The 27,996-nt window shown below is 33.1% G+C and overlaps 1 protein-coding gene across 2 annotated transcripts; it reads right to left on the bottom strand.

Annotated features, from left to right (window-relative positions):
• Positions 1-684: 684 nt before the first annotated feature.
• Positions 685-27,002, bottom strand: LOC143202861 (uncharacterized). 2 transcript variants are annotated; one of them, XM_076414782.1, is made up of 18 exons: positions 26,876-27,002; positions 26,596-26,821; positions 26,459-26,539; positions 24,267-24,465; positions 23,563-23,717; positions 23,266-23,469; positions 18,033-18,144; positions 17,787-17,976; positions 17,590-17,729; positions 15,185-15,338; positions 14,943-15,128; positions 13,092-13,279; positions 4,809-4,961; positions 2,613-2,678; positions 1,260-1,413; positions 1,033-1,195; positions 907-975; positions 685-847 (listed from the first exon to the last, which is right to left on the bottom strand). In XM_076414782.1, the coding sequence occupies exons 1-18, from the start codon at positions 26,942-26,944 to the stop codon at positions 795-797; spliced, it is 2,562 nt and encodes an 853-aa protein (XP_076270897.1). In that variant the 5' UTR covers positions 26,945-27,002; the 3' UTR covers positions 685-794. The 2 variants fall into 2 exon arrangements, with proteins under 2 accessions (XP_076270897.1, XP_076270886.1); XM_076414771.1 differs by having other exon boundaries at positions 685-850.
• Positions 27,003-27,996: the final 994 nt, after the last annotated feature.

Here is a 27,996-nt window from a genome sequence, read left to right on the forward strand (position 1 = left end):
TGAGTTATTAAGTCGAAGAAAGTAGTTAAAAAAATGAGTAAAAAGTTTCAGGCAAACTTTATTTAGGGCTAATCAAGATCAACATTTCAACAACAATCAAGTTTTGAAGTGAGCTGTTTTGTCCAGAAACAGTAGAAGTTCGCAGATCAGACCGATTATCGAACGTTATTAGAAATCTATTTTATCTAAATTAAGTGGATATATACACAGTTTTAATATGTAAGCGATATTCATACTAATTCGGGTTTATTTGTAACAATGAAAACACTTACAATTTGAGGTACTTCACACCATCGATAGGTATTAAATTAATGGCGATCACTCCTAACAATTGAAATAATTACAATTGACATGTAAACATTAAAACTGTCAAATATTTACAGCAGTGTTCAAGTGTCAAGTATTCTTTGACTTGGTTTTTGTCGTCCTTATTACATTCATTATTGAAATAATTACAAACATCCAAACTGTCAAGTGTTTACAAAAGACTGACGTTAAATATATATTTCTATTCTAGGAATTTGACATATGTTTTAAATTATACTTTTTAAAATGCTATTTTTGGCTTTATTTTTTGAAGAAATAATATTTATTTATGTGAAATAATTATGTAAAAATACTGTAGTAGTAGTTTATAACAATGAGTCATCATGCCTATTGGTCAATAATATTATAATAACTCGTCTGAAGAACTTTTATTGTAGCAGAAAATTTATGTAAAAACAAAGTGAAGTAAAAGTTTTTTATACAAGTAAAATTTATGTAAAAGCCACCAAATATAGCGGTTTCTTTTTTTATTTAATTTCGGCTGATCTGATACTGGACCTTTTGATGCTTAGTTTTTTGTCTGCTGAAAAATTAAAACCATTATTAGTACATAACTATATCTGAAGCATTTTTGGTGACCTGTGTCCGTCATCATTTGTTCAAAGCTGCTTTTTGGTCTTGCTTTGGTAACACTACCATCTGGCAAGCCTGTCGAACATTATTAATATATAAAACGAATAGTTCTAGTAAGATACTACAGACTACCTCTGGATTGTTCATTCATTTGATGAGATTCTCGTTCTTTGACTTGGTTTTTGTCGTCCTTATTACATTCAGTGATTAATATAGAGGGTCCATCAACTCTAGCACTCGGTGGTCTTTCGTTTGCCAGAGATTTTAACATTGCGTCATCACGGCCTTTGTAGAACTAAAACCAGGATATCAGACATATTTCGATTTAAGTATTTACGGTGTGGTGACTCGATATACACCTGACCATCAGTTCCTTTAACTAACACCTCGTTAATTGGTGATATTTCCGGTCCCCATTGTTCCATGAAATGTCCAACGCGCATCACTCTTTGTTGAGGAGTGGTGACTGTGTGGCTTCCTCCACAGTAACGGTTGCATATATGATCTTTATCGCTAAAAGAACATATAATTATATTCAGAAGACGAGATATCTGTTGATTATTGAAGAATAGCTGGTTAACGTATTAGTATCTGAGGCCAGAATGGCCGCAATACTTGGTGAAGAATTACTGATTGATAACTTCAGTTCCTGACTGACAGTGATGATGTTGATTTGTTGATTTTCTTTGTTAATTATGGTTAAAATATAAGGTGTATAAGTGTCAGTGATTTCGCTGAAATAAAACGGGCATATATAGTACCTTCTATAAAACAGCCAGTGCACGTCATCAACACCGTCGAACGTATTGCAAAATTCAGTTTTAAAAACGTAAAATTCCTTGGAGAATTTTCCTTTCTCATTTTACTAATTAGCATTACTCTAGATAAAAAGAGGCAGAATGAAGTCTGATACGTCCGAACATGTACACTAATAGGACTATGAAATTCGGTTTGTGTTGAATTTGTCGACACCGTTGTCATATATAAATGTAAATATAATAAAAAAAACTTTAACCTACAAATTATTGTGGCTGTTTATTTACCTATAGTTAAACTCCTTCAACAGATATGCATTAGATATATGTCAAAATAAATTATATTTTATAACGTTATTTTGTTTATTATTTTATCATTAATATTAGTATTTTCAGAGTCAAAATAAACGAACACTTAAATTTGATGCAGCAATGTTGCATTATAAGTTTTGATGACGTGCATTGGCTGTTTTACTGGAAGGACTATAGTATATCCAATAAAACAACCAATACACGTCATCAATAATGTTGCCGCATTAACTAACTTAGATTTTTCGTTTGCAATGTTTTCCGGTTTGCAACCTCTAGTTATTATCACTAATGATTTCAAGAATTTTGTAGACATTTGACATGTCGACCAGTATCAACACATACTGTCTCTTTTTAACTAGGGTAAAACAAGAGGAAAAAATCCGCTTCGAGCTTAAAACGAATATTACATTTTTACAAACTGCATTTGACAATATATTCGGTGATATACATGACGTTGGCTGTTTTATTATAAGAAGTATACTTTGGTTGTGTTACAATCAAGCCAACCTTTGTACGAATGATACACAATTTGCAGGACGTTTTTTACCGAATAAAAATGTGGCAGTATGTTCCGTGAATAAAAAGGTTTACTGATTTGGATATTGAGGTAAATTATAGTAAAAACTAATATTAGACTGTACTTACGCTGTTTTCATTTTAGCAAATTGAATCGCACTCTCAAACATATTGAGATTTTTGCTGTTTGGTAACCTAAAAGAACAACAGTCGTCACTATCTACATTTATTAAATTTATAATGTTTGTGCTATATATTTCATAATAATATATAGGAAAATTATTCACTAGCTAGACTTTAACATCTTCTACCAACAAGACCAAAGTATCGATAACCGATGGATCGCCTGTTATTGTCATTCCCAATGAGATCCTGTTAGAACAAGTGCAGGAATTCAAGTATTTGGATCAGTAATACAGGAGAAGCAAGTGGCATCTATTGCTGAAGTTTTATTTTAATTTGGGAATTGATAAGTCCCCGGCCTACCACAGTAAAGCACATTTTTTTTTTGCAAAATTAGTTTTTTTTATTCAACATAATTCCCTTCAAGGGTGATACACTGATTATAGCTACCCTCCAACTTTTCGATACCATTTTTGTATTACAATTTACCCTTTGCTTCAAAATAGGCCTCAGTATCGGCGATCACCTCTTCAATTGACAAAAGTTTCTTCCCGGCGAGCATTCTTTTGAGATCTGAGAACAGGAAATAGTCGCCGGGGGCCAGATTTGGAGAATACGGTGGATGAGAAAGCAATTCGAATCCCAATTCATGGATTTTTTCTATCGTTTTCGATGACTTGTGACACGGTGCATTGTCTTGGTGAAGCAGCACTTTCTTTTTCTTCAAATGCGGCCGTTTTTCGGCGATTTCGTCCTTCAAACGCTGCAACAACGCTATGCGCATCACAAAATATAGACGCCATAACCTTGTCAGCCGACTGTTCCGTTTTCCCACGCTTTGGAGAGGGTTCATCGTGTGAAGTCCACTCGGATGACTGTCGAGTGAACCAAGGAGAACAATGTCTACTCGGAGTGTAATGATGGAGTCATGTTTTATCCATTGTAACATATCGACCCATAAACTCGTATATACATCATATACGCTTGATCATCTTCTAACACTGCTCCGAATCATCAACTCGTCGTTGTTTTTGGTCAAAAGTGAGCTCGCAGTACCCACTTTGCACAGAGCTTTTGCATACCCAAATATTTGTGAAAGATATGATATACACGTTCAGTTGATATCTTTAGAGTGTCTGCTATTTCATTCAGTTTCAATTTACGGTCATTCATTGTGGATTTTTTAAATGTTTTCTTCGGTAACCACTTCTTTTGGGCGTCCACTGCGTTCACCGTATTCGGTGCTCATTTCATCACGTTTAAACTTAGCATACCAATCTTTAATGGTTGATTTTCCTGGGGCAGTGTCTGAAAACTCAGCATCAACTCAAGTATTTGCTTGAACTGTATTTTGTCCCTATAAAATAATATATTATCAACATGCGAAATTCCTTATCATCCATTTTTTTCACAATGACAAACGTTGCTTCACTCAAAATGCTATAATCCACAAACTAATGATACGACAGCTGTCAAATTTATACACGCATCTTTTGCTGACTAAAAAACATGGATTTAATTCTAGTAGCGCTATCTATGTGTAAGGCCGGGGACTTTTCAATTGACTTGTTAATTATTAAAAAGAAAAATTTTCGGAGCTTTTGTTTCTCTAAGATGGTGCGTGTGAAAGAGGGGAAATGTTACAAGCAAGACTAATGCCCTCCTGTTTCAAATACTTATATTACCAATATCTGTGTGGCTCGGAAACTTGGACATCTGAATGGATCATTAAAAATTAAGTAATTCGTTTAAGATGTGATAATCAGTGCTCAGTTAAGGGATAAATTCAGACACAGATTAAAATGGTTTGAGCATGTCTGTCGAATGAAAAGTGAAATAATTATGTGGATAACTCGATCTTTTAGATAAATAGCAGTAGAAGGAAAGCAGTTTTGAAAAAAATATGGATCAAGGTTATAGAAATCCACCTGAAAACATTTTCTGTGGCCAGAACTATTGCTGTCGATCGCCAACTGTATCGAGATTTAGTGAAGAGTTTTTAAAGTCTTGAGGCACTAACAAAGCCAACAGTGACAGAACATATCTTGTGAACAGGTAAAAAATTGGATCCATTCAAGTGATGCCCAGTTTTTTTTTCATTTGTCATGAATTCTAACATAAAAAGAAACAAAAATAAGCTGCCAAAGCAAATTTATATCTATTACTGATATATTTGATACGACTTGGTGAGTTTATAGTTACGTTTTTTGGTTTTTCCGTAATTGGTCCAACTCATAAGCCAAATATGGGCCTGGGCTCTTAGGAGGGGGCATCGCATAAGGCTTGGGCAGCAGCGTGATATCGGTTTGTTTCTTCATAACGACATCGGCGTCGCAGGAAATACAATTGACGTTCCTGCAATAATAACACGAAGTTACAAATTCGGTTCAACTTTTGGATCCGAGTTTATCTGAACGATTCTTAAGGTTATTTGATACCCTGAGCTCACATCTTCAATCCGTGTTTCAAGATTGGTTCTAGTTTTTGAGTTCGCACATGGTGGCAGCACTGCGCCCTTATAACGGCTGTCAGCTGACACTGTTGCATTAAATATTGATTGGAATTTGTTTTTGTGCTGTGATTGTGCTTCAGCACGTGTGACAATGTAGAGATAATGTTGCAAAGTTTAACCAAAGTTTTTTTTACGTTTGTGGATGTTATATACTCGATAAACATGGAAAAATCATGACAAATACACTCAAAGATGCGTATTTGTAGAACTTTTTTGCGGTAAATATTGACAAGCCATATGTTCTAAAATTGCTTTGTAATGTCTGCAGAACAAAGCTGTACAAGTGGTCACTTAGTGAAAATATATAGTTTTCATTTTTTGTGCTAACGTTATTAAGAGAACAGAAAAATCATGTAGATGATTTCTACTTTGGTCGATTGACATTCCTACAATAATAACACGAAGCTACAAATTCGGTTCAACTTTTGGATCCGAGTTTATCTGAACGACTCTTAAGGTTATTTGATACCCTGAGCTCACATCTTCAATCCGTGTTTCAAGATTGGTTCTAGTTTTTGAGTTCGCCCATGGTGGCAGCACTGCGCCCTTATAAGGGCTGTCAGCTGACACTGTTGCATTAGATATTGATTGGAATATGTTTTTGTGCTGTGATTGTGCTTCAGCACGTGTGACAATGTAGAGATAATGTTGCAAAGTTTAACCAAAGTTTTTTTTACATTTGTGGATGTTATATACTCGATAAACATGGAAAAATCATAACAAATACAGTCAAAGATGCGTATTTGCAGTACTTTTTTGCGGTAAATATTGACAAGTCATAGGTTCTGAAACTGCTTTGTAATGTCTGCAGAACAAAGCTGTACCAGTGGTCACTTCGTGAAAATATATAGTTTTAATTTTTTGTGCTAACGTTATTAAGAGAACAGAAAAATCATGTAGATGATTTCTACTTTGGTCGATTGACATTCCTACAATAATAACACGAAGCTACAAATTGGGTTCAACTTTTGGATCCTCATCCTTTTGGATGAGAACGATTCTTAACGTTCTTTGATGTCCTGCACTCAGATCTTTAATCCGTGTGTCAAGATTGGTTATAGTTTTTGAGTTCGCACATGGTGGCAACACTGTGCTTCTATAACGGCTGTCAGCTTACGACGTTGCAATAAACATCGTTTGGAACTTGTTAATTTGCTGTGATTGTGCTTGGGAATATGTAAAAATACAGAGATAACGTTGCAAAATCTATTCAAAGTGTTTAATTACGTTTGTGGGTATTATGTGATCGGTAAACGTGAAAAAATTATGACAAATGCACTGAACGATGTGTATTTGCAGTACTTTTGTGCGGAAAATATTAACAAGCCATAGGTTCTGAAATTGTTTTGTAATGTGTGCAGAACAAAGCTGTACAAGTGGTCACTTGGTGAAAATACATAGTTTTAATTTTTTGTGCTAGCGTTATTAAGAGAACAGAAAAATCATGTGGATGATTTCTATTTTTGCTTGATGAATGTCTTCGGTATAAATGCAAAATGTCCATGGATATCCCGAAGTATCACCAGTGTCGAAGCCACTACATACAGATCCATTGCCAATTGGTCTAGCTACAAGTGTAAAAATTTCGTTAAGAACTTTGACTTCATTACCAGCGAGTAATGAAAGCAATTTCGTAATGGAAAAAGGTTTATTTGGTGTGATGAATACATCATATAATCGAAATGAATGGAGTTTGTTCATAGATAATTCTAAGTACAGTTTGAAGGCGGCTCTACTCCACACTGGAAATAACAAAACATCCATTCTGATTGCTTATGCAGTACAACAAAGAAGTACAACTTAATTTCGAAATATTAATTGATTTGATATTCATTACAGGTCATTGGAATGCAATCTAGAATCACAAAATTTTGCTGTTTTTTGTGTGCCTATTGAATATCTGTACGATTGATTACATCATTATATCAGGAAGGTGTGGCTGACCAGTGGCCATTATGAGCCAGACCTACACAGTGTTGTGAACCAACATGATGTTTTATAACCTCCTTTTAACATTAGTCTTGGCTTTATTAAGAACTTTGTTAAAAAGCACAATTGCGAAACACAGGCTTTCCAGTGCTTAACCAAAACTGTCATACGCAAAAATCAAAGAAGGAATATTTGTCGAATATGATATTTGAAACTGATATATAAAAATTGGATCAACTAAACTGGGACTATTGTTCATTAATAACAAACTGTGCGAGGTAAAAGAGGAGTTTTATCAAGGTCCCAACTTTTGTAACTTTAGCAGACGTAAATTGGGTATTTCTTCCAGACTCAGAATAGGCCATTGTCGGCTGACTCACGAGTTTCTACTCAAAGGAGAAAGTCCAGCCATTTGTGATAGATGTAGATCCCCACTGAGCATCAAACAAATCCTAGTTGAATACCAAGGGCACGGCCTCCAAAGACGATTTTCTGGCCTGAAGGGATCCATGAAAAAACTTCTACAATTGAAGAACCTTGGACAACTGATGAACTTTTTGGCTGCCATGAGTACTCCAAAATATATAATAGACTATGAATACTACTGCTGTTAACTTATGACTTTTAAACTGTTCACTCCATATTATTCTCATACTTATGTTAAATTAACTATAAGCTCTTTATATTGTTTGTTTTGTAATATTAAAATGTATATAGTGCATAGGTCCTAAATAGCACTCGAGGCTGATGGGCCTTTAATAAATAAATCTAATCTAATGTAATAAATTTACAATTGAAGAATCTTGAACAACTGATGAACTATTTGTCTGCCACCGGAGTACTCCAAAATATATAATATACTATGAATACTACTGCTGTTAACTTATGACTTTTAAACTGTTCACTCCATATTATTCTCATACTTATGTTAAATTAACTATAAGCTCTTTATATTGTTTGTTCTGTGATATTAAAATGTATGTAGTGCATAAGTCCTAAATAGCCCTCGAGGCTGATGGGCCTGTAATAAATAAATCTAATCTAATGTAATAAATTTACAATTGAAGAATCTTGAACAACTGATGAACTATTTATCTGCCCTCGGAGTACTCCAAAATATATAATAGACTATGAATACTACTGCTGTTAACTTATGACTTTTAAACTGTTCACTCCATATTATTCTCATACTTATGTTAAATTAACTATAAGCTCTTTATATTGTTTGTTTTGTAATATTAAAATGTATATAGTGCATAAGTCCTAAATAGCCCTCGAGGCTGATGGGCCTGTAATAAATAAATCTAATCTAATGTAATAAATTTACAATTGAAGAATCTTGAACAACTGATGAACTATTTGTCTGCCACCGGAGTACTCCAAAATATATAATATACTATGAATACTACTGCTGTTAACTTATGACTTTTAAACTGTTCACTCCATATTATTCTCATACTTATGTTAAATTAACTATAAGCTCATTATATTGTTTGTTTTGTAATATTAAAATGTATATAGTGCATAGGTCCTAAATAGCACTCGAGGCTGATGGGCCTGTAATAAATAAATCTAATCTAATGTAATAAATTTACAATTGAAGAATCTTGAACAACTGATGAACTATTTGTCTGCCACCGGAGTACTCCAAAATATATAATAGACTATGAATACTACTGCTGTTAACTTATGACTTTTAAACTGTTCACTCCATATTGTTCTCATACTTATGTTAAATTAACTATAAGCTCTTAGATTATAGTTCTTTAGTTTTGTTAGTTTTGTTCTTTATATTGTTTGTTCTGTAATATTAAAATGTATGTAGTGCATAGGTCCTAAATAGCCATCGAGGCTGATGGGCCTGTAATAAATAAATCTAATCTAGTGTAATAAATTTACAATTGAAGAATCTTGAACAACTGATGAACTATTTGTCTGCCACCGGAGTACTCCAAAATATATAATATACTATGAATACTACTGCTGTTAACTTAAGACTTTTAAGCTGTTCACTCCATATTATTCATATACTTATGTTAAATTAACTATAAGCTCTTAGTTTATAGTTCTTTAGTTTTGTTAGTTTTGTTCTTTATATTGTTTGTTCTGTAATATTAAAATGTATGTAGTGCATAGGTCCTAAATAGCCATCGAGGCTGATGGGCCTTTGATAAATAAATCTAATCTGATATCTGAAAAATAATGGCTCACGTGAGGTTTATCAAATGTTTAACGTCTGATGAAGCAGCATGGGTGTCGTCTGAAAGTGTTGTTCACAACTTTCTCGGCAACCAAAAATCACTGAATTGGAAGCACGTTATCGACAATTTGTTGCAAAATTACAACAAGATTGGAGCTCGAATGATTCTCAAAATATATTTTCTGCAGTCATATCTTGATTTCTTCCAACAAAACTTGGGCGGCGAACGACGAGCAAGGAGAGCGACTACACCAAGATATAGCGAAAATAAAGGCCAAGGATTTTTGGACGAAGGCGCGATGAGAGTTTATTACTCTAATGTATAGCCCATTCAAAGTTTTTTTGTACATATGTCATCAAGATGTTTAATGTATTGCCTGCAGCAATTTGTAAATCTGTTTCAGAATCAGACAATATTCTCCTTCTCATTTGATTCTAGTTAAAAAGAGATACAATGCTGTCTGATTAGTTCGGACGCGTAAACGAATGAGCCTATCAAAGTCGTCCGATTGTCAGACGTATGCAAAATTCTCGAAAGCAATAAGTGATAAGAGGTTAAAACTCTAACCTATAAACTATTGTGGCTGTATTATTGATTGCAGTTTTTAGATGTACTATATGTTAAATATATGACTTGTCTCGATACAAGAGCCAATATAGAAAGGAGGAAGAAAAGTTAGTAGAGGGCGCTGGGACTTGTATCGAGTGGGTATAAAATACCAGGGATAAAAATAAAGTTTCTCTTTTGATCCAATGCCATCAATGGTGTATTAATTCCGTCCCGTCCCGAATCGTCAGTGATTCGTAATAGGTTATGGGCCCAGAATTCTCGGTGTAAATGAGAAGTAGTAGGGTGACGACGGAGAGTGCAGGGGAATGGAGATTAGAAAAAAAGTGTTTGGTTCAGTATAGTATATATATAGTTATATATACACGAAGAAAAGAGGAAGTAACAAGATGGCTGTATGCAACAGACGGAGATTAATTTCGGAGCACTAGAGCACTCAAAGATCAATGACCATCAGAAGGAACACCAGAAAACTAGAAAAATGAAAGATCTTGAGTTATAAGTAGGATAGAAGAAAACATTGTAGTCAATGTAGTAAATAGTGGTGCAGTGGTTAAGAGTTTGGAAGGTCAACCACGTGTATAATATACAAGGATCAGTGAAGCACTAGTAAACTAGGAATATAAGATCCAACAGAATTATAAGTAGGATAGAAAAAAACATTGTAGTCAATGTAGTAAATAGTGGTGCAGTGGTTAAGAGTTTGGAAGGTCAACCATGTGTATAATATACAAGGATCAGTGAAGCACTAGTAAACTAGGAATATAAGATCCAACAGAATTATAAGTAGGATAGAAAAAAACATTGTAGTCAATGTAGTAAATAGTGGTGCAGTGGTTAAGAGTTTGGAAGGTCAACCACGTGTATAATATACAAGGATCAGTGAAGCACTAGTAAACTAGGAATATAAGATCCAACAGAATTATAAGTAGGATAGAAAAAAACATTGTAGTCAATGTAGTAAATAGTGGTGCAGTGGTTAAGAGTTTGGAAGGTCAATCACGTGTATAATATACAAGGATCAGTGAAGCACTAGTAAACTAGGAATATAAGATCCAACAGAATTATAAGTAGGATAGAAAAAAACATTGTAGTCAATGTAGTAAATAGTGGTGCAGTGGTTAAAAGTTTGGAAGGTCAACCACGTGTATAATATACAAGGATCAGTGAAGCACTAGTAAACTAGTAACGTGACATCCAACAGAATTATCAGTAGGATAGAAGGAAACATTGTAGTCAATGTAGCAATTAGTAATGGAGAAGAGTTTAGAAAATCAACCATGTGTAAGTTGCAAGGACCAGAGAAGTATAGAAAACTAGGAACATGGAGTCCAACCTAATTATCGGTAGGATAAAGAAACATTGTAATCAATGTAGCAATTAGTAATGTAGACGAGTTTAGAAAGTCAACCATGTGTAAGTGGCAAAGACCAGAGAAGTATTGGAAACTAGGAACAAGGGGTCGAACAGAATTACAGGTAGAATGAAAAGTTATCGAACCCAATGAAGAAGAATTTTTAATTTGTAAGGATGGAGAACAAAGTTACTTTGAGTTTAGTTACAAAACATTAGAATTTGATATAAATATCAATTCAACACAACTGGATCCAAAGTGAAAGAAAAATCAAATTGACGCTCGATCATATTATAAATGGAAAAATAGATCTAGATATTTATAACAGGAAATCTGAGGATTTAATTTTGAAACGAGAAACTATAAATTAAATTGAGCATTGTATGTATTGAGAAATTCACCTAAAGGTTGGAACACGAAATGAGATAATGTTCATCTCGTTATATTCTTTGATGGCTCATTATTAAAAGGACAGTAAGAATAAATAGTGAATTTAATGGAAAGTCTTTATGAAGAAGAATAGTTCATTGAAATGGAAAGAGAGAAGATAGAAGAGATTAAAGATTCATCAAAAACATATAATTTGACTGCTTGAGGAATTCTAGGCTACTAGAATATATAGAAGATTAAAAGGCATATAAGTTTCGTTAGTTACAAAATCACATCTAAACAGACCAATTTGGTAAGCCAATGGAAGTAAACTTCAATATGTATAATAGTGAAGAAATAATTAAAGATATACTGTTTAGAAATTATACAGAGAGACCAATATAAGGTGAGCAGATAAAATTCCAAAGAAGAATCTGTGAGTAAATCGATACAGATAATTTTGCAAGAGAAAGGAAATTAGACAACCATGAGATATAAATGTCACCTATTGTCTGCTTACTTCAACAGAAAAGACACCAATTAGTTATGATACCAGAAGGCCATGGACTAATGTAAGGCGGAAGTGGACTTGAAGGAGCAAGTTATGAAGACTGGTATGGTAAACAACTAGGAAGTTTTAAGGGAGTCATGCCATTTGATAAAAACAACCCAGAGGCATGGAAGAAATTCATTAGAAGAGAAATACATGTGTATGTTTGGCAGCCCTAGAGCAAACTATATAATCGATATTAAATTGGACAGTGTTTTGGCGACTATTTCTATGATTGTTCAAGGAGAGAATTGTGTTTAAGTGGAAAACTGACTGTTATACGTTTGTTTATCACATAATTGTGTAGATTCATTTGGTTAAATTATTAATTAAAGTTAAAATTCTCGCAATGTAGAAATAAAATAGTTCTAAATTTGAACAAATTTGTATGTACAATGTAAGAGTTTTGTTCTGGTAATTTAAATGTACTTTTGTAATATTTGTTTACGATCTTAGGTAAGTTGAGTTATATAGTACATTTAAATTGAAGGGGAGTGTTAAATATATGACTTGTCTCGATACAAGAGCCAGTATAGAAAGGAGGAAGAACAGTTAGTAGAGGGCGCTGTGACTTGTATCGAGTGGGTATAAAATACCAGGGATAAAAATAAAGTTTCTCTTTTGTTCCAAGGCCATCAGTGGTGTATTAATTCCGTCCCGTCCCGAATCGTCAGTGATTCGTAATACTATAATGTTAGAATATTTGATAATATTATTGTTCAATTATTTTATTTCGATTAGAATTGTGTTGTATGTCAAAGCCAAATTGAACTAAAATTCAGAGTTGATACGGTAACATTGCGACGTTTTGACGTTATACACTTAGATGACATATGTACAAAATAACTTTGAATTGACTATATAAAACCGACCCTAAAGAGTATAAAAGATTCATTTCAACCTCTGTTCATTTGTGATTTATACTTTTTAATTTAATAAATGGCCGTTAATAATATACAATATACAATATATAATATTTAAAGTTCAAATAATCGTGAGGTACCTTAAGATTTTACACTTGGTTCCGGCAGCTTCGTGTTCCTGCTTCAACGAAGATATTTTCTTAACTTTGTCCTGGATGCCTTTCAGTTTGGCGTTGATGAAGTCCTTGAGCGGCATCAATTCCATCTTGTCGAGTTTGTTGCCGATCTCTCGTTGAAGCTCGTTGAGTGATTGGGTCCATAGTTCTTCCTATAATTTATATAAATGCATTTGGTTCTAGTTTGGTTTTCGCGTGAATGGTATATTAATTTTGTTGGTATAGAATTTATATCACATTGAACAGATATGCATAGCAAAGTTCATGTTATTTATCTTTATAATTATCTCTTTTTTTTCGTTTTGAATATATGAAATAGTTATTTGGAAAAAAATGTTGAAATTCCTCAAATAGTGTTGGATATATTTGTAAACTATTTCGTTGTTAAATTGGATCTGTATTGGTCTAGAAATTTCAATACAGTCGTCGAAGGAAAACATTTTTAACAAAAAAATTGAAACGAATTCAAAAAATAAATAAGGAACTCACTAAAAATTAAAAAAAATAATCAAACTTAGATTCCTAACAGAAAATAGGCATTTTAAAATAAAATATGTACATAATAGTCCTTGTAATAACTTAATAAAAATAATCAAAAACGTTATTTAACCTATCTATTACAGTATTTTTTATTCCACTATTTACACACAATTTAGCTTAATAACTACCTAAATCTATTTATCTATTTACAATATTATTTTAACTACTATCAACTGACTACATTGAAGTCGGTGTCGAACCCAAACAGTTATATTAATTTTGATTTTTTTTTGTTTTTTTTTGGTACGATACTTAAAATTAGCGTTGGGAACTATCGACTGAAAACAGTCGATAGTCGCAAAACAGTCGATAGTCAAGAAAATAGCGACTGAAAATAGTAATTACTATTTTCAGTGAAATGCACGGTTCGACTGAACGAAAAAAATACTAATTTCTCTTATCATGTAATAAATAACATAATTTTAAAGGAAGTAGGATTACTTTTATACTGAATGTTCTGTGGATGTGTAAAAAGGAATGGAATAATAACATCACAAATCATTTATCGTGTTTTAATATATTAATTGCTAATACAACTTAAACAAAACCTAAAAATTAAGATTTTCAATAACCATAACTACTAAATAAAATGTAAACGTATACCTAATCATTGAAAAATCTAATCCATGATGAAACTAAAAATGATCGAACAATAACTATAAAACCCTTTTTAAATAAAAGTTTTATTTATTTTTTAACGAAAATATTTTTAAATTACTGTGAATATTATCATGTTCAACTTTTCTCCCGTGATTTTTGCCCAGATTTTGAAAAAACTCGTTCCCAGGGGACATATGTTGCGGGTATAAAGGAATATTTTACGTATAATTGATATAATTCAGGTAGTTTCATTTTATGGGCTTGCCAAAAATCCAATGGGTTTTCTAAACGCCCAATAAATGGACTTTCCAAATACTGCTAAGTCTGGTAAAGTTGCTGCAGTACTTGGAGTAATTATTTATTTCATTCTAGCCATTTTTTATCAAAATATCTCCAGATGTCAATACATTCTTGGTCAGTAGTTGTGCCTTGAATTTTGAGTTGTGGAACTATATTTGTATTTTTGAAGTTAGAATGGAAGATATCTCTTTTGTGATACCTTTTTGTATCGCCTCAGCATTATTTGCAATACCAAATCCTGCTTTTTTAAATCTAGGATCTAAAAATGTGGATTTCCCGCATATCGTGTTCAAAAATAATTGGTAAATTAGGTATAATAATATTTCATTGTTCAGATTTTTTTTCTTTCTTTCTCTTTCAGATCTAATAACTTACTTGTTCTTTTAGTTTAAATAAGTTGTCTTCTAAAGCTTTCGTTATTTCATCATAGGCCGCATCAAATTGCTCATGGGATACCTTCCGGTTAATTTGACAGGCGTCTGCTTTGTCTGCCAGAGCGTCCTCGAGATCCTCTTTGTCGGCTTTAACAGTCTTCAGCAGTTCTATTTGTTCGGCCATTACCTAACAAATACGCTTGTTATTCAGCTAATATTTCAGAGTTTATAGCACGGTTCTACCTCCAAAGTGCTCTCCTTTCCTTCTTTCTCCGCCATCAGCTTATGAGCAGTTTCAGCTAGCTCGTTCATTTCTTCTTGAAGCTCGACCAGTTTGTCACAGATCTCGGAGATGTTCTGACCCTCTATTTTAGCTGATGCTTCGCCACCAGGTAGTCTAAATTAGATATACAAATAAGTTTTTACAGCATTGTTATAGGCAGCAGCAGCAATTTGTTATAAGTGATTGATAAACAGCGAGAACTTATATATGTATTTTATGCATAAAATGTTTTTACTTATTAATTAGTAATATACAAGGACAGTTTGATAAGTCAGTGATTTTCTGAATTCATTTGAAGATATTTTTCGATAAAACACGTTTTATTTCTCTACGTAATCTACTTTTACAGTGCACTTAGTCTAGCATTTTTCCAATTTTTGTATTCCTTCCAAATAGTAGATTTACTCAAAGCATTCTAAGTTGAGGTTTGTTTCAGTGATGGCCACTTCCTTACTTTGGCTCAATTCCCTTACCGCTTCATACTGATTTTGGTTGTTTCTGGTCCCCTTGTTGAAAAAACTCGTTCGAATTTCAGCTGAACATTTTTTTATTATTATTTAAATATTACATCGTTAATAGTCGTTTCCGATTAACCTACAATTTGTCTTTGTTATAACTTAAATCTAGATATATAACTAGGAGGACCCATCGGCCCTATCTCAGTCTCTGGTGAAATAATATATATACATGTCACTGCTGTATTTTTTATTATATACACCTCACTACACAACACTACACAAGATCAGATGGTTTGATTCTGTGTTCTTTTGAGTCCGTGTCCTGTTCTGGTGGTATCCAAAAGCTGCAATATTTCAATATTTTCATGAAAATGGACTCTTTCCTCATGCCCCCTTGCAATTCTCTTGATTTCTTGACTGACTGTGGATATCTGAAGGTCTCGATGTAGGTAGTCAGCCATGTAGTATTTGGGTGCACCCACAATAGCTTTCAGGCCTTTGTTCTGAAAAATGTGTATTTTATTTATGTTACTCTTTACAGAACATCCCCATAATTGAACTCCGTATGTCCATATATGTTTCAGTATTTGCCTATATAACAGTAATTTATTATGTACTGACAATTGTGATTTTCTTCCAATTAGCCAGTACATTTTCCTATATTTCAATTCCAGTTCTTTTCTTTTCTTCTTTATATCTTCCTTTCAGCGAAATTTTGCATCAAGATTCATTCCGAGATATTTAGCGTTGTTGCTATATGGAATTATAGTATTATTTAAGGTTATTGGTACTTGTCGGGTCTGTTTGTAGCTGAACTGCACATGCACAGATTTACTTCATTAATTTTTATTTTCCAAGCTTGTGTCTAATTATTTATATTGTCACTTGCCTGTTGTAATTTTCGTGAGTCCTCTTCACTATTGTCTCATCCAGCTATGATCGCAGTATCATCATCAAATGTAGCCATCGTAATATTCTCCATTTGTGATATATCACAAGTGACATGGTACATTGTCTTGATGATGCGGCACTTTCTTTTTCTTCAAATGTCCACTCGGATGACTGTCGATTGGACTTTGGAGTGAAACGATGGACCTATCGACGCAAAAACTCGAGTTTATTATGCTTGATCATCTTCAAACACTGCTCCGAATCATCAACTAGTCGTTGTTTTTGGTCAAAAGTGAGCTCGTGCGGCACCCACTTTGCACAGAACTTTCTCATACCCAAATATTCGTGAATGATATGATGTACACGTTCAGTTGATATGTCTAGAGGGTCTGCTATTTCATTCAATTTCAATTTACGGTCGTTCAAAATCATTTTGTGGATTTTTTAAATGTTTTCGTCGGTAACAACCTCTTTTAGGCGTCCACTGCGTTCACCGTCTTCGGTGCTCATTTCACCATGTCAAGCCAAGTTTTTGCTTCAACTGTATTTTTCCCTTCAAAACGCAATATTTTATCAACACGCGAAATTCCTTTTTATCCATTTTTTTTCACAATAACAAAAGTTGTTTCACTCAAAATGCTATAATTCACATTCAACTAAGGATCCGATAGCTGTCAAATCAGATGCATCTTTTGAGAGTTAGGGCCAACTAAAAAACATATGGATTTAATTCTAGTAGCGCCATCTATGTGTCAGGCCGGAGACTTTTTGATTGAAAAGTGGTTCGTAACATTTTGCGCACTGCACATGAAAATCTTTTTTATTTTTAATTGACTCAGCGGCTCTCAAACACGAACTAAATGACGCAGCTTGCTCAAAATCTCACGGTACTCTATTAATAGATGTTTCTGAGGGTAACAGTGATGTATTTAAACTTTAAACTGCGAGGGAAATTCAAAAAGTCTCTAACTTATCAAATTGCCTTAGTAATTTAATTTTGAAAGTTATTCGCATACCCAGTATTTATTCGCTCCCATATAGCTGAAATTTCTTTATCCAGATGATCGATTTTATCCTTGATGTTGGCGAACTGTTGATGATACACTGTGTCCAGAGTTGATACCTGTTCTTTAAGCTCGTTTATACGTAAATCCATCTAAAATAATGAGTTAATGAGCAACCCTTCCTCGTTATTAATTTTTCCCAAACAAACCTGTCCTAGTTTGACATCGGGTGGCATGTTTTGATCGTTATCCTTGGATAGAAGAGCGTCCTTCATTTCCAGAACCTCCTTGAGGGCCTGGGCGCCGGAATCGTTGTTGCTGAAAAATTCCTTCAGATCGATGAGTCCTCTTTGTAAAAAGGCGATGGCCTCGGTTGGTGGAATCTGTGACAGGTCCGTGCTGCGGCGATAATAGAAAGTGAGAAAGATGCGTTGGAAAGCTTTGAGGAACGTTACCTATCCAAATCTATTCCCCCTTCTGGCATGACGAACTCTCCTGATGCAACAGCCGATGTTTTTTTCATGCTTGATTTTGTTGGTTCACTGTCGATACTTACGCGTCGAGAACCTGGAGATTATTATAAAGCAATCGTGGGATAATATAACAACAAATAGGAGTTAGAAAAGAAAAAGAACTAAAATGAAAATATGGATACAATGTGGAGAAAAGATGGAGGCAAAAAGTAAAACAAACCAACATATTCAGTACAGAGTCTTAGAAACTTGCAGAAGTGAAAAATAATATAATTATAGACACATCTATGTTAGAATTCGCAGCTGATGGGTGTATTGCTGGTGGCCTAAGGTAATATCATAGAAAAAATAGAAATTTCACGGTATAGGCGACCTTGGGGAAATGTTTTGTTTAGTTCAATCAACGGTAGCGCTGCGATCAAAAATTGTGATTGGCTAGTTTAAATTCTTGGTGCCGCCACTAACATGGAACGTGATTGGTCGATCAAATTGTGTGAAATCAGCATTTTCTACGGGCGTGCATTTTTAAGTTTGTTGTTTGAAGGTTTTGGTTTTTGTTTAGATCAAGAAATCTTCGTTTAACGTTGTGCATATTTTCTGTTTTGCATTAATAATTATGGAGTAATAATATAAAAATTAATGACAATGCGTCAGTGTAGTAAAAGATGTAGTGTACCGGGGTAAAAATCTACTACGGAAATTAGACATCGTTTCCAAAAGAATGATCTCGCTCCTTTCCAAAAATGGGTTGATCAAGTAAATAGTAGTAAGTTACCTGGATAAACCACAATGCAAATATATCAACGTCTTACAAGTCTTACAAGAAGGTAATAATTAAGATAACTGGATAATTAGTAGTAATAAATACTACTTTTAATTGTAAAATATACTTAAAATTTTTGTAATACTTTAACTTTTTAGAAAAATCAGTGTTTAATAATTTTATAGTAGAGCTATTGTATATTTAAATTTGATTGCCTTGTTAAGAAAATATTTGTTACGGTGCCATCAATTAAAAATTGAATTGCTACTTTTAGGGGATTTATTACCTTAGAGAAATCTATATTGCCTAAATTTACAAATAACTACATTTGTTTAAGAAACCTTAACCAAGATTGCTTAAAGAATTTTGTTGGATCTATTAGAGGTCATGGAGGTAGAAACAGCATCCTTCACCTAGTATGGTCGAGAATCTTTAAAAGGGCACATCATCACTTCAATTTTTTCACATCATTCTCCCGGAGAAAATTGTGAAGAAGATGAACATGTTAGATAACTTATATTCTTATATGAGATTGTTGAATCACCAGTTGAGTCTATATTTTCAGTTCCAGATAACTTTGCTCTGAGAATAATATTATATTTTAGTCTTATTTCAGGCCATTTAACAAAACTTCCGAAAAAGAGACAACATGCAATATTTATCTCCATTCTATATTAAGTAGTTCCACAGATTAAATACTCTAAATCTAAATATCTTTAAAAACCAGATACATTTTTAGTATTTCAACTGTCCAATCCATAATGACTGTCAAGACCAAATTTTAAAAGTTATTATGAGGTGTGATTGTATTTTTGGTTTAATGAAGTTAATGCAATATCAACAGGGAAGGATTTAAAGTTTACCTACAAAATATCAAGATAAGTTAGAACTCTAATAGATCCCATAAAATTGATGGCACTAAACAAATATGGGAAGGCCTTATAGAAGAATTATAAATATTTTAATTTTGCCTAGAATAGTGCTCATAATTGTTTTTTTGCTTTTTGTTTATATATATTTATATTATTTACACTTATGTATATTTGTATAGAATCTTATTTTAATAAATTTATTTTAAAAATTTAATTTAATTTTCATTTAAATACTATTGGTCAATAAATGTGAAGTGACAAAGTAATCAGGCGAAATGGCAGACCAATCAAAGCAAGGTATTTTCCTTACAGGTTTCTACATAACTATTTTAAACTAACTAATCAAATTCACGTTGTCAGCGCCGCCAATGATTGAACTAAGCAAAACTTTGCCCCACTACTTACCATTGGAGTTGCACACCCCTGGGTAGTATACGTTAGTTATGATATGGGAAAGAATCAGGCGTATCGGTCGGTAATACGGAGAGCCGTACGTCAGTAATATTGAGCGAGAGTGGCAGTCCGGGTAGCGTTAGAATCACAAAACCTTGAGAATTTAGAAAGGTATCTTAAACAGTATTTTAGTTTGTTTATTTGTGGCTAGGTGGCTCGAGGTATAAATTCGGCAGCAAAGCTGAAATTTTATACTTTCTGCTTTTCTAGAAAATAAGAAGGCGTAGACTACGTGTGACTATATTTGGTGGAAATATTCAAGAAGTGTTTTGGTAATTATATACTTCCTATAGAAATTCGACAAAGCTTTTGTTGAAGGAGTCTCTTTCGAATTGGGGAATTTTTGAACATGGCTGACAAAACAAACTTAAAAAGCCTATAAACTTATGTGTTAGATATTCTTATTTTGTTAACTGTGTTTTTATGGTTCTTTTTTAGTTAAAAGTATTTGTTTAAATCTGAAGACATCTCAGGTGTTGCGTCCCAAGGTGCAGTACCCTTTCAAATAGAACCCACAGCTTTCCTAGGGATCTTGCTCTATGTCAGAAATGGCTTTTAGTAATTAATAATGAAAAACTGATGGGAATCTCTTGTGAGGGCTTAAATGAGATCAAAAGTGTTTATAGACGTTTATAATTGATCCAAATATGTCAGGAAATGTTAGTAAGTTGAACAGTGAAGTTATTAAAGCCCGACAGTATGATAGATCTAATTTGACAAAGCCAGAGACTTTTTTACTTTGTTGGTAAATGATGTCTCGACTGTTCTATCTAATTCCCAGATTATGCACAAAACTTAATTTAACAAACAGTCTGTCCAATATTTTATATCAACCTGTATTTTTCAAAATGATCAACTGTATTAAGTATTCTCAACAAGGTGTTGACATGAGGTGTTGTTTGTTTTGGTGGATGAGAATAGTGAACAAAATTGCAAAAGGCAAAAATGAAACATTTTTTATTGCAACATCTAAATATAACACAGTTTATATGGATGATGTAGAATTTAAAAAAAATTAAAAAAACATTTCAAAACAAATAGTTTTCAACATATATATTGTACTATGTTGTATTCGGCCGAGTTATATTTAAGATAATATAAAATGTTTCATATTCAATAGTTTATTAGTTTATTAAACTTTGTATATTTAAAAGTATAAGTTTTGTTATAATATATTGTCAAGTATTCTAATAATTCTCTTTTGAAATAATATTTAAAATGTAAATTTTACATATATTTACCGTGCGTTATATATTTTACCGTACCCAAATAGTTATATTAAATTAGATTTGTTTTGTTCTTTTTTAATTTTGTGTTTATAATATAAAAGTATATTATTATTTTGGTATCGTTTGAAGGCTCGGTACCGACTTCAAACTGATTTTTATTTAGTTATTACAACGATTATTACGTACATATTTTATTTTAAAACTTTTTTTTAGCTAAAAGCCTAAGTTTTATTATTTTTTACAGTTTAGTGAGTTCCTTATTTATTATTTGAAGTCGGTTCAATTTTTTTGTTAAAGATATTTTAGTTTTTTTCTTTTTAGTGTTACATATTTACTCAATAAATTACGCAGTTATTTTATTTAATATTACAACGGGTAGGCCAAGTAAAGGTGCAGCCCGTATGAGGAAAAGTAGGAATAAAGAAAGAATAATTGAAATTAAGGAGTTAAATATTCTAACTAAACAACAAAAAGTTATTGTCCCCACCGGGAATCGAACCCGCGATCTCCGTTAGGGAGCTAAACGCTTTTGAGCTAAACCATTACACCATAGTAGCAGTAGTGTACAATATTTCTACGACGTTGTATATGCTATAGTTTTTGTTTAAAATACAAACTGAATGGCTTCTGCACTGAACAACTTCCGATTATCCGTCAGATCAGCTCAGCAATAACATTATACACAAATATCTGATTATTATAGACAAAAAATATGTGAAAATATTGTACGTGCCTTTGACATTTCCCTTGATCTCCCCCTCATAGATCCTGATTTGGTTTCAATGGGACCACCTCGGAAGTGCATTCGTTGGAATAAAAAATGAATTTTGATAATCGGCCAAGTATTGACGGAGAAATCGGCGACATACATTAAAAAATATATATACAGCCGAACATAGAACCTCCTCCTTTTTCGAAGTCGGTTAATAAAATGCGAGAAAACGTGTAGACTAATTACAGAGAAAGGTAAATCTTGCTGATTATTAGATAGTGTTTAGATTATAAATTAGAAAGTGGTTTCAAAGTACGGATGGTGTAGGTTGGATCAAAACCTTATTATACACTAGAACCTACTAAAATGACTGAATGTTTCACATTATCAGAAATCGCTCATCAGGAGATGATCAACAAGGAGTCTTGTACTAGGACGTGCCATAATTTCATAAAACCATTAGCACTACGATTAAATGATGAATTTTTGCAAGAGGCAATCAATAAGAGTAGCAGAGACATAGTTATTGTCAAGTTCTCGTGCACCCAGAATAGGAACCTTCTGTGTCTTGTTTTTCTTGCTTTTAAGTACTATTGCTGTCGCTATTATCACTAATTATTTTACTAAATTCAGTTTATATACTATACCATAAAACTTAGAAGCTTTTCTCAATATTAATGAATATAAAAAATTAATTATAGGTAAATAATTAAAAAGAGGAATAGAAAAAGATAAGACTGAAGAAATGTCCATAGCAGACCGCCTATTTGTTAAAAGCTACAACAGACCATATTTGTACGGTGCTAAATAAATAATATCAAAATTATATTCAAACCAAATAAGGAAAAGTCTGAGGTTTACCCTAACGTCAAAGCTACTATGGTTTAAGCACTAACGGTATGTATATATAAAATCCTCAGTGAGTGTAGAAAAGTGTCCGTCAACGTACAAATAAAATATGGAGACACAGTCTGATCCAGCCGGCTTCCGTCAGGTACTGGATACTGATTACAACTTTCAGTCCAATAAAATCGAGATTTTAGCCGCTTTACAGTTAAATGTGTTAACCTGATTAGGATAGCGTCAGAATCAGAGTAATAAATCAAGCTCCAATTTTTAAAATAGATAAATAATTGTTCTTAATTTAATTAGCAAAATTTCATTTCTTAATTTTAACAAAACCTACCTGTTGGCTTAGCATTCTCTAACTTTGTGACCCTCTGCTCTAATTCCTTTATGCTGTTTGATATTTCCACAATGTTCGCTCCACCGCCAATGGTTCCATCGAGTGACTGTCTTAGCTCTTGCGATTTTGCGACCAACTCCATCGCACCCTGTGATGGTGTTGACGGTTTGGTTTCGTCTTTAAAGGCAACTGCTGATTGTCGACCTGAATATATTACTACCATTTAATACGTTTCTTGATGTATTGCCTTATGAGAGTGAAATCAATTCAGTTAAGTAAAAAATGAACTAAGTTTACCAGCTTCCATCACCAAGTTTGCTTGTCCCTTCGCCAAATCCTCCATCATGCTAGCCAGTTTATTCATGGCAGCCTCAGTGGCGTCTAATCGTTTCACCAGTGTCAATATTTGAAACATGTCCAATATAGGTGAGTTGCTTCCATCTTTACTTGATCTAAATAAATAGTTTTAAAATTTTTTAGAAGGTATTGGAACTTTGTTTCAAACTATTAGCTAACACGTTACCATTTGGGAGAAGTTCGGTTTAAAGAAAGTTAATAAGTACTGTCGGTAAATATCTATGAACATATATCATTAATAAAATGCTCTAGAATTCGTAATTTTGATATAGTTAAATCAGACACATTTGATTCAATCAAGAAACCTGAAGATAGGAAATTGTTGAAACTGGAATCGAAACCATCGGGAGTCATCCAAAATTCGAGATTGAGTATAATTTATGGATGATTTTAAGTTGAGTACTGAAGTAAATTTGGTTCCCATACAGACAGAAACTATTTTTACTAGAATAAAGGCACCATATTTTGCATATTTTGATTGGTACTACGTGGTATGGCCTGTGATTTTGTCTAGAAGTACTTTTTTAAATAAAATTAATATATTACCATTAGTATAGAAAAATTCAAATAAAAAAAAATACATTAAAATTAATCCATAGTCAATTCTTGCAAAACGTGGAACTAATTTTTTATATCATCGTTACCTAATTGCATCAATCAGTCCAATGTTACCAGGCATCTCAGTTAGCTCTTTGACCTGCTTTTGAAGATCTTTGATGTCCTTTTGCAGTTTTCCCAGTTGTTCCTTGGTCAAGGCAATAGTGAATTTGGGTGTATCGGCCAGCTTCTCTCGCGAAGCTGGTTCGACCACGACTATGGTTTGATATGATTCTGAACTTCCAACTACAAAATAACGAAATTGTTGAGAATGGAAACAAACTTCGAGGGTTGTTAGTGACTTTTAATAGATAAATTTTTGATTAAATGTTTGTCCCTTAATGTTTTTGGCCTTTTTTGGAAATTGTCATATCTATTGCCTTTCTCCTAAAGTGTTATTGAGTGAGAAAACGTCCTTAATCGATTTGTTAAGATCGTTCGTATAGTTTATCCAAACTTGCTGTGAACATACGTCATCAATATGTTTAATAATTAACAATATTTTCCTTCTCATTTTATTCGAGTTAAAAAGAGACATAACGCTTTCTGATAGGTTCGAATGTAAAACCGAACTAGCCTGCAAAGTCGTCCGGTTGTCAAACGTACACAAAATTATTCAAAATATTATAATTACGGTTTAGAGATTTCAGAGAAAATCGTTAGTCTTGAAAGTATCAATAAAAAGTTGAAGATCCGTTCATACACTGTTGGGTAATAGAGAATTTCAGTGAGGTAAAGATAACCAACGAAGGGGTTTAATGGAACTTCCAGACGTTGTTTTTAAAAGAATAAAATTTTTAAAAACATACAACACAATCAAAGAATAATTATTATAACAATTTGTATAATTAGATGAGACGTGGATAATAATGAGAAATATAGCGTAAAGGTAACAAAAGTTGATGGAAAATGGTAATCGTGGGAATAACTATCGATTAGGTTTTGTTAGACATAAACATAATTTGTTTTTGCAGTGGTTTGAAAATCAGCTTTTAAAGAACTTGGAGGAACTATCAGTTATTGTTATAGAGAATTCACCATTATAAGAGAATAAGCCCGAAAAAAGATATATAGTAGACAGGCTGAACAATATGGTCACATAGTATTACGACTTCCTCCCTATCACTTTATATTCAATACAATCGACTTGATATGGGGGGGGTAGCAAAGACTTGTTATAATAGACATGCTGGTCGAGAAGCATATTCCATTAAGAACTGTTTGAGTATGTGGAAGGAAGAATTGTTGGCATAACACCTTCGGTTTGGATGAGCTGAAAAATACATACAAAGGAAGTAATTGAAAATGGTGGACCAGTTTAGTGATTGAATTGGACAGTGACTCGGAAAGTGAAAATAGTTAAAGGAAACTTTCAGGATATATTATAATGCTGAGACACAGTGATGACAGCAGAAACAACTAAAGGTATGCACATAATTGATAGAATATAACTGTAGAAAATAGTATTGTAGAGCGTGAAAGATTTGTGTGAACAGATATGATTGTAATTGTTCGGGGTTAAACATTAGCATTAGGTTAGAATGTATAAGGGAAACTGTTTTGTGGATATGGTAAATACATTAGGCAGAATTCAGTGATTAATTTTATGAAAAATGGTGTTCACTGGTAGTAGCAGAAGAAATAAAAAATATAGTGAAAGCAAGATGGTGATATCAAACGTAAAAAGGTAAATATGTCCTCGAATGAAAGTAAAATAAATTACTTTGATATATAATGGTTAATTAGGTGAATTAGGCCTCCAGGGGGATACCACTACATAAGTGGTCTGGAAGAGTTAAATGTAAATATAATAAAACAACTCTAACATACAAACTATTATATCTGTGTTTTTAATTGTAGTTTTAAGTCCTTCCTTAATTGTATTTTTATTCAATTATTTAATTTAGATTAGAATTTTATTGTATGTCAAAGCTAAACTGAACTAAAACTAAGAGTTGATGCGGCAAAATTACGATGTCTTGACGTCAGAAATTTCGCATATACAAAAAAAAACTTGAATAGACTATAAGAACGTTTGTTTAATATCCTACCGCAATGTAAATAATAATTTTAATAGTATTTTTTAATTTCCCCCTGTAGTAAATACCGCTTTGCCCGCCCTCAGATGGCTTGGACGGATAAAACGGACATTGTTTGCAACTTTATACATAGGAAATTGAATTCTACATTCTACGTAAAAAAATGTCTTAAATCTTCTCGCGCTAGATGTAATTATTACCTGTGTCCTGAACATCCTCCTCTTTTCTGATAATCGCTATTTCCTTTTCCTTCTGATTCTCATCTTTTTTCACTTTTTCCTCTACAACATTTTAGAGATACATGAAAGTAATGAAAGTCTGTAATATTTATGTTTACCACCGGATTTTCTTCGACCTCCCCTGCGTTTCTTTCTGCCTTTACCATCAGGACCAACGGTGTATTCCGTCAAGGTGACTATCGGTCCGGGTTTGGCCGTTGCTATGTAATTCTGTAGTCTCTCGCTGTCGCTGCCGCGAAACTCAACGTTGATCTCACCAAGATCTAGCTGGTTCACTATCACGTGAAGCAGGGAATGCAGTACGGTGAAGTTTACGATTCCTACCTTAAATGCGAGCGGATTTTAGTTTAGGTTTCAGTGGCTGTGGTTTAGATTTACTTCAGGCGAATTCAGAGCTAAATCGACCATTTGCGGAAGAGATATGATGGTGGTACTTTTATCGGCCATCGTGTGTGCGGGATTATTGTACCGATCTCACAAATATTTTTAAACGAATATTAAAAGAAAACTGTCTATTTGACATTTGTATCTTTGTCAATGTTAATTTCACTGATTTATTTATAAATTGTTTAACTGTAATTATTTTTACATATTTATTATTTAAACAGTTAACGAATATCTTTAATGTTATTTATTTAATCTGGATTAGATGTACTGGCTTGAGATTATTGTTATTAATCTACGTGCGTTATGAATTTATATATTAATTAACTAATACTGAATAGAAAATGTAAATTGATACAAAAAGTAATAGTTTGATAACACTATCTAGCGATGAAAATGTTTAAAAAATCACCATAAAAAGTTAATCCGTACTTCTTTTACTCCAGAGTTTTAGACATAGAAATGATATTTCATATATATTCTACATTTTCAGTTTGTGGGAAATTCATATATTTTGATATTCTTTGAAGATTACAAACGAGAGTAATGACTGACGTAACTGTGGTAAAAAAATAAACAGTGAAATAATCGGGCGGCTTATCTGTTATTCGGCGAATTTCACATTCGGGCAGTCTATCGATCATACTTCTTACCGTAAGTCCTAGCTGTTAAAAAGAAAACTGTTAAAATTTCATGATATTCTACTCATAAATTTGTGAGTTATTATGCTAAGAGAGACGCTACTTTTGTTACTTTCAAAACAATGGTTTAAAAACAATTTCGTGTTTAAATTACACACTGCTTCTTGATGGAAAAAATGCCGTTCAAGCGAAGCAATGGCTTGAAAGGTATTATAAGGATTCCGCTCCATCATAAACAACAATAATACATTGGTTTTGAGCTGGATTTGGAGCTCATTGGAGCTGGTAACACCAGAAAACATAAGAAAATCCACAAAATCGTTTTATAGTAAATCGTAAAGATATCAAAGGAACGTATTGATTTTATATTGCATAAGCATTTGACTATGAGAACGCTCTGTTCAGAGTGGGTGCCGCGATTGCTCACTGTTGACCAAAAATAAAAACGTGTTGATGATTCTGAGCAGTGTTTGG

Source organism: Rhynchophorus ferrugineus, unplaced genomic scaffold (genome assembly GCF_030347505.1).
Source record: "Rhynchophorus ferrugineus isolate W39M unplaced genomic scaffold, kcgeb_rfMv2 rfM1, whole genome shotgun sequence".
Lineage (NCBI taxonomy): Eukaryota > Metazoa > Arthropoda > Insecta > Coleoptera > Curculionidae > Rhynchophorus > Rhynchophorus ferrugineus.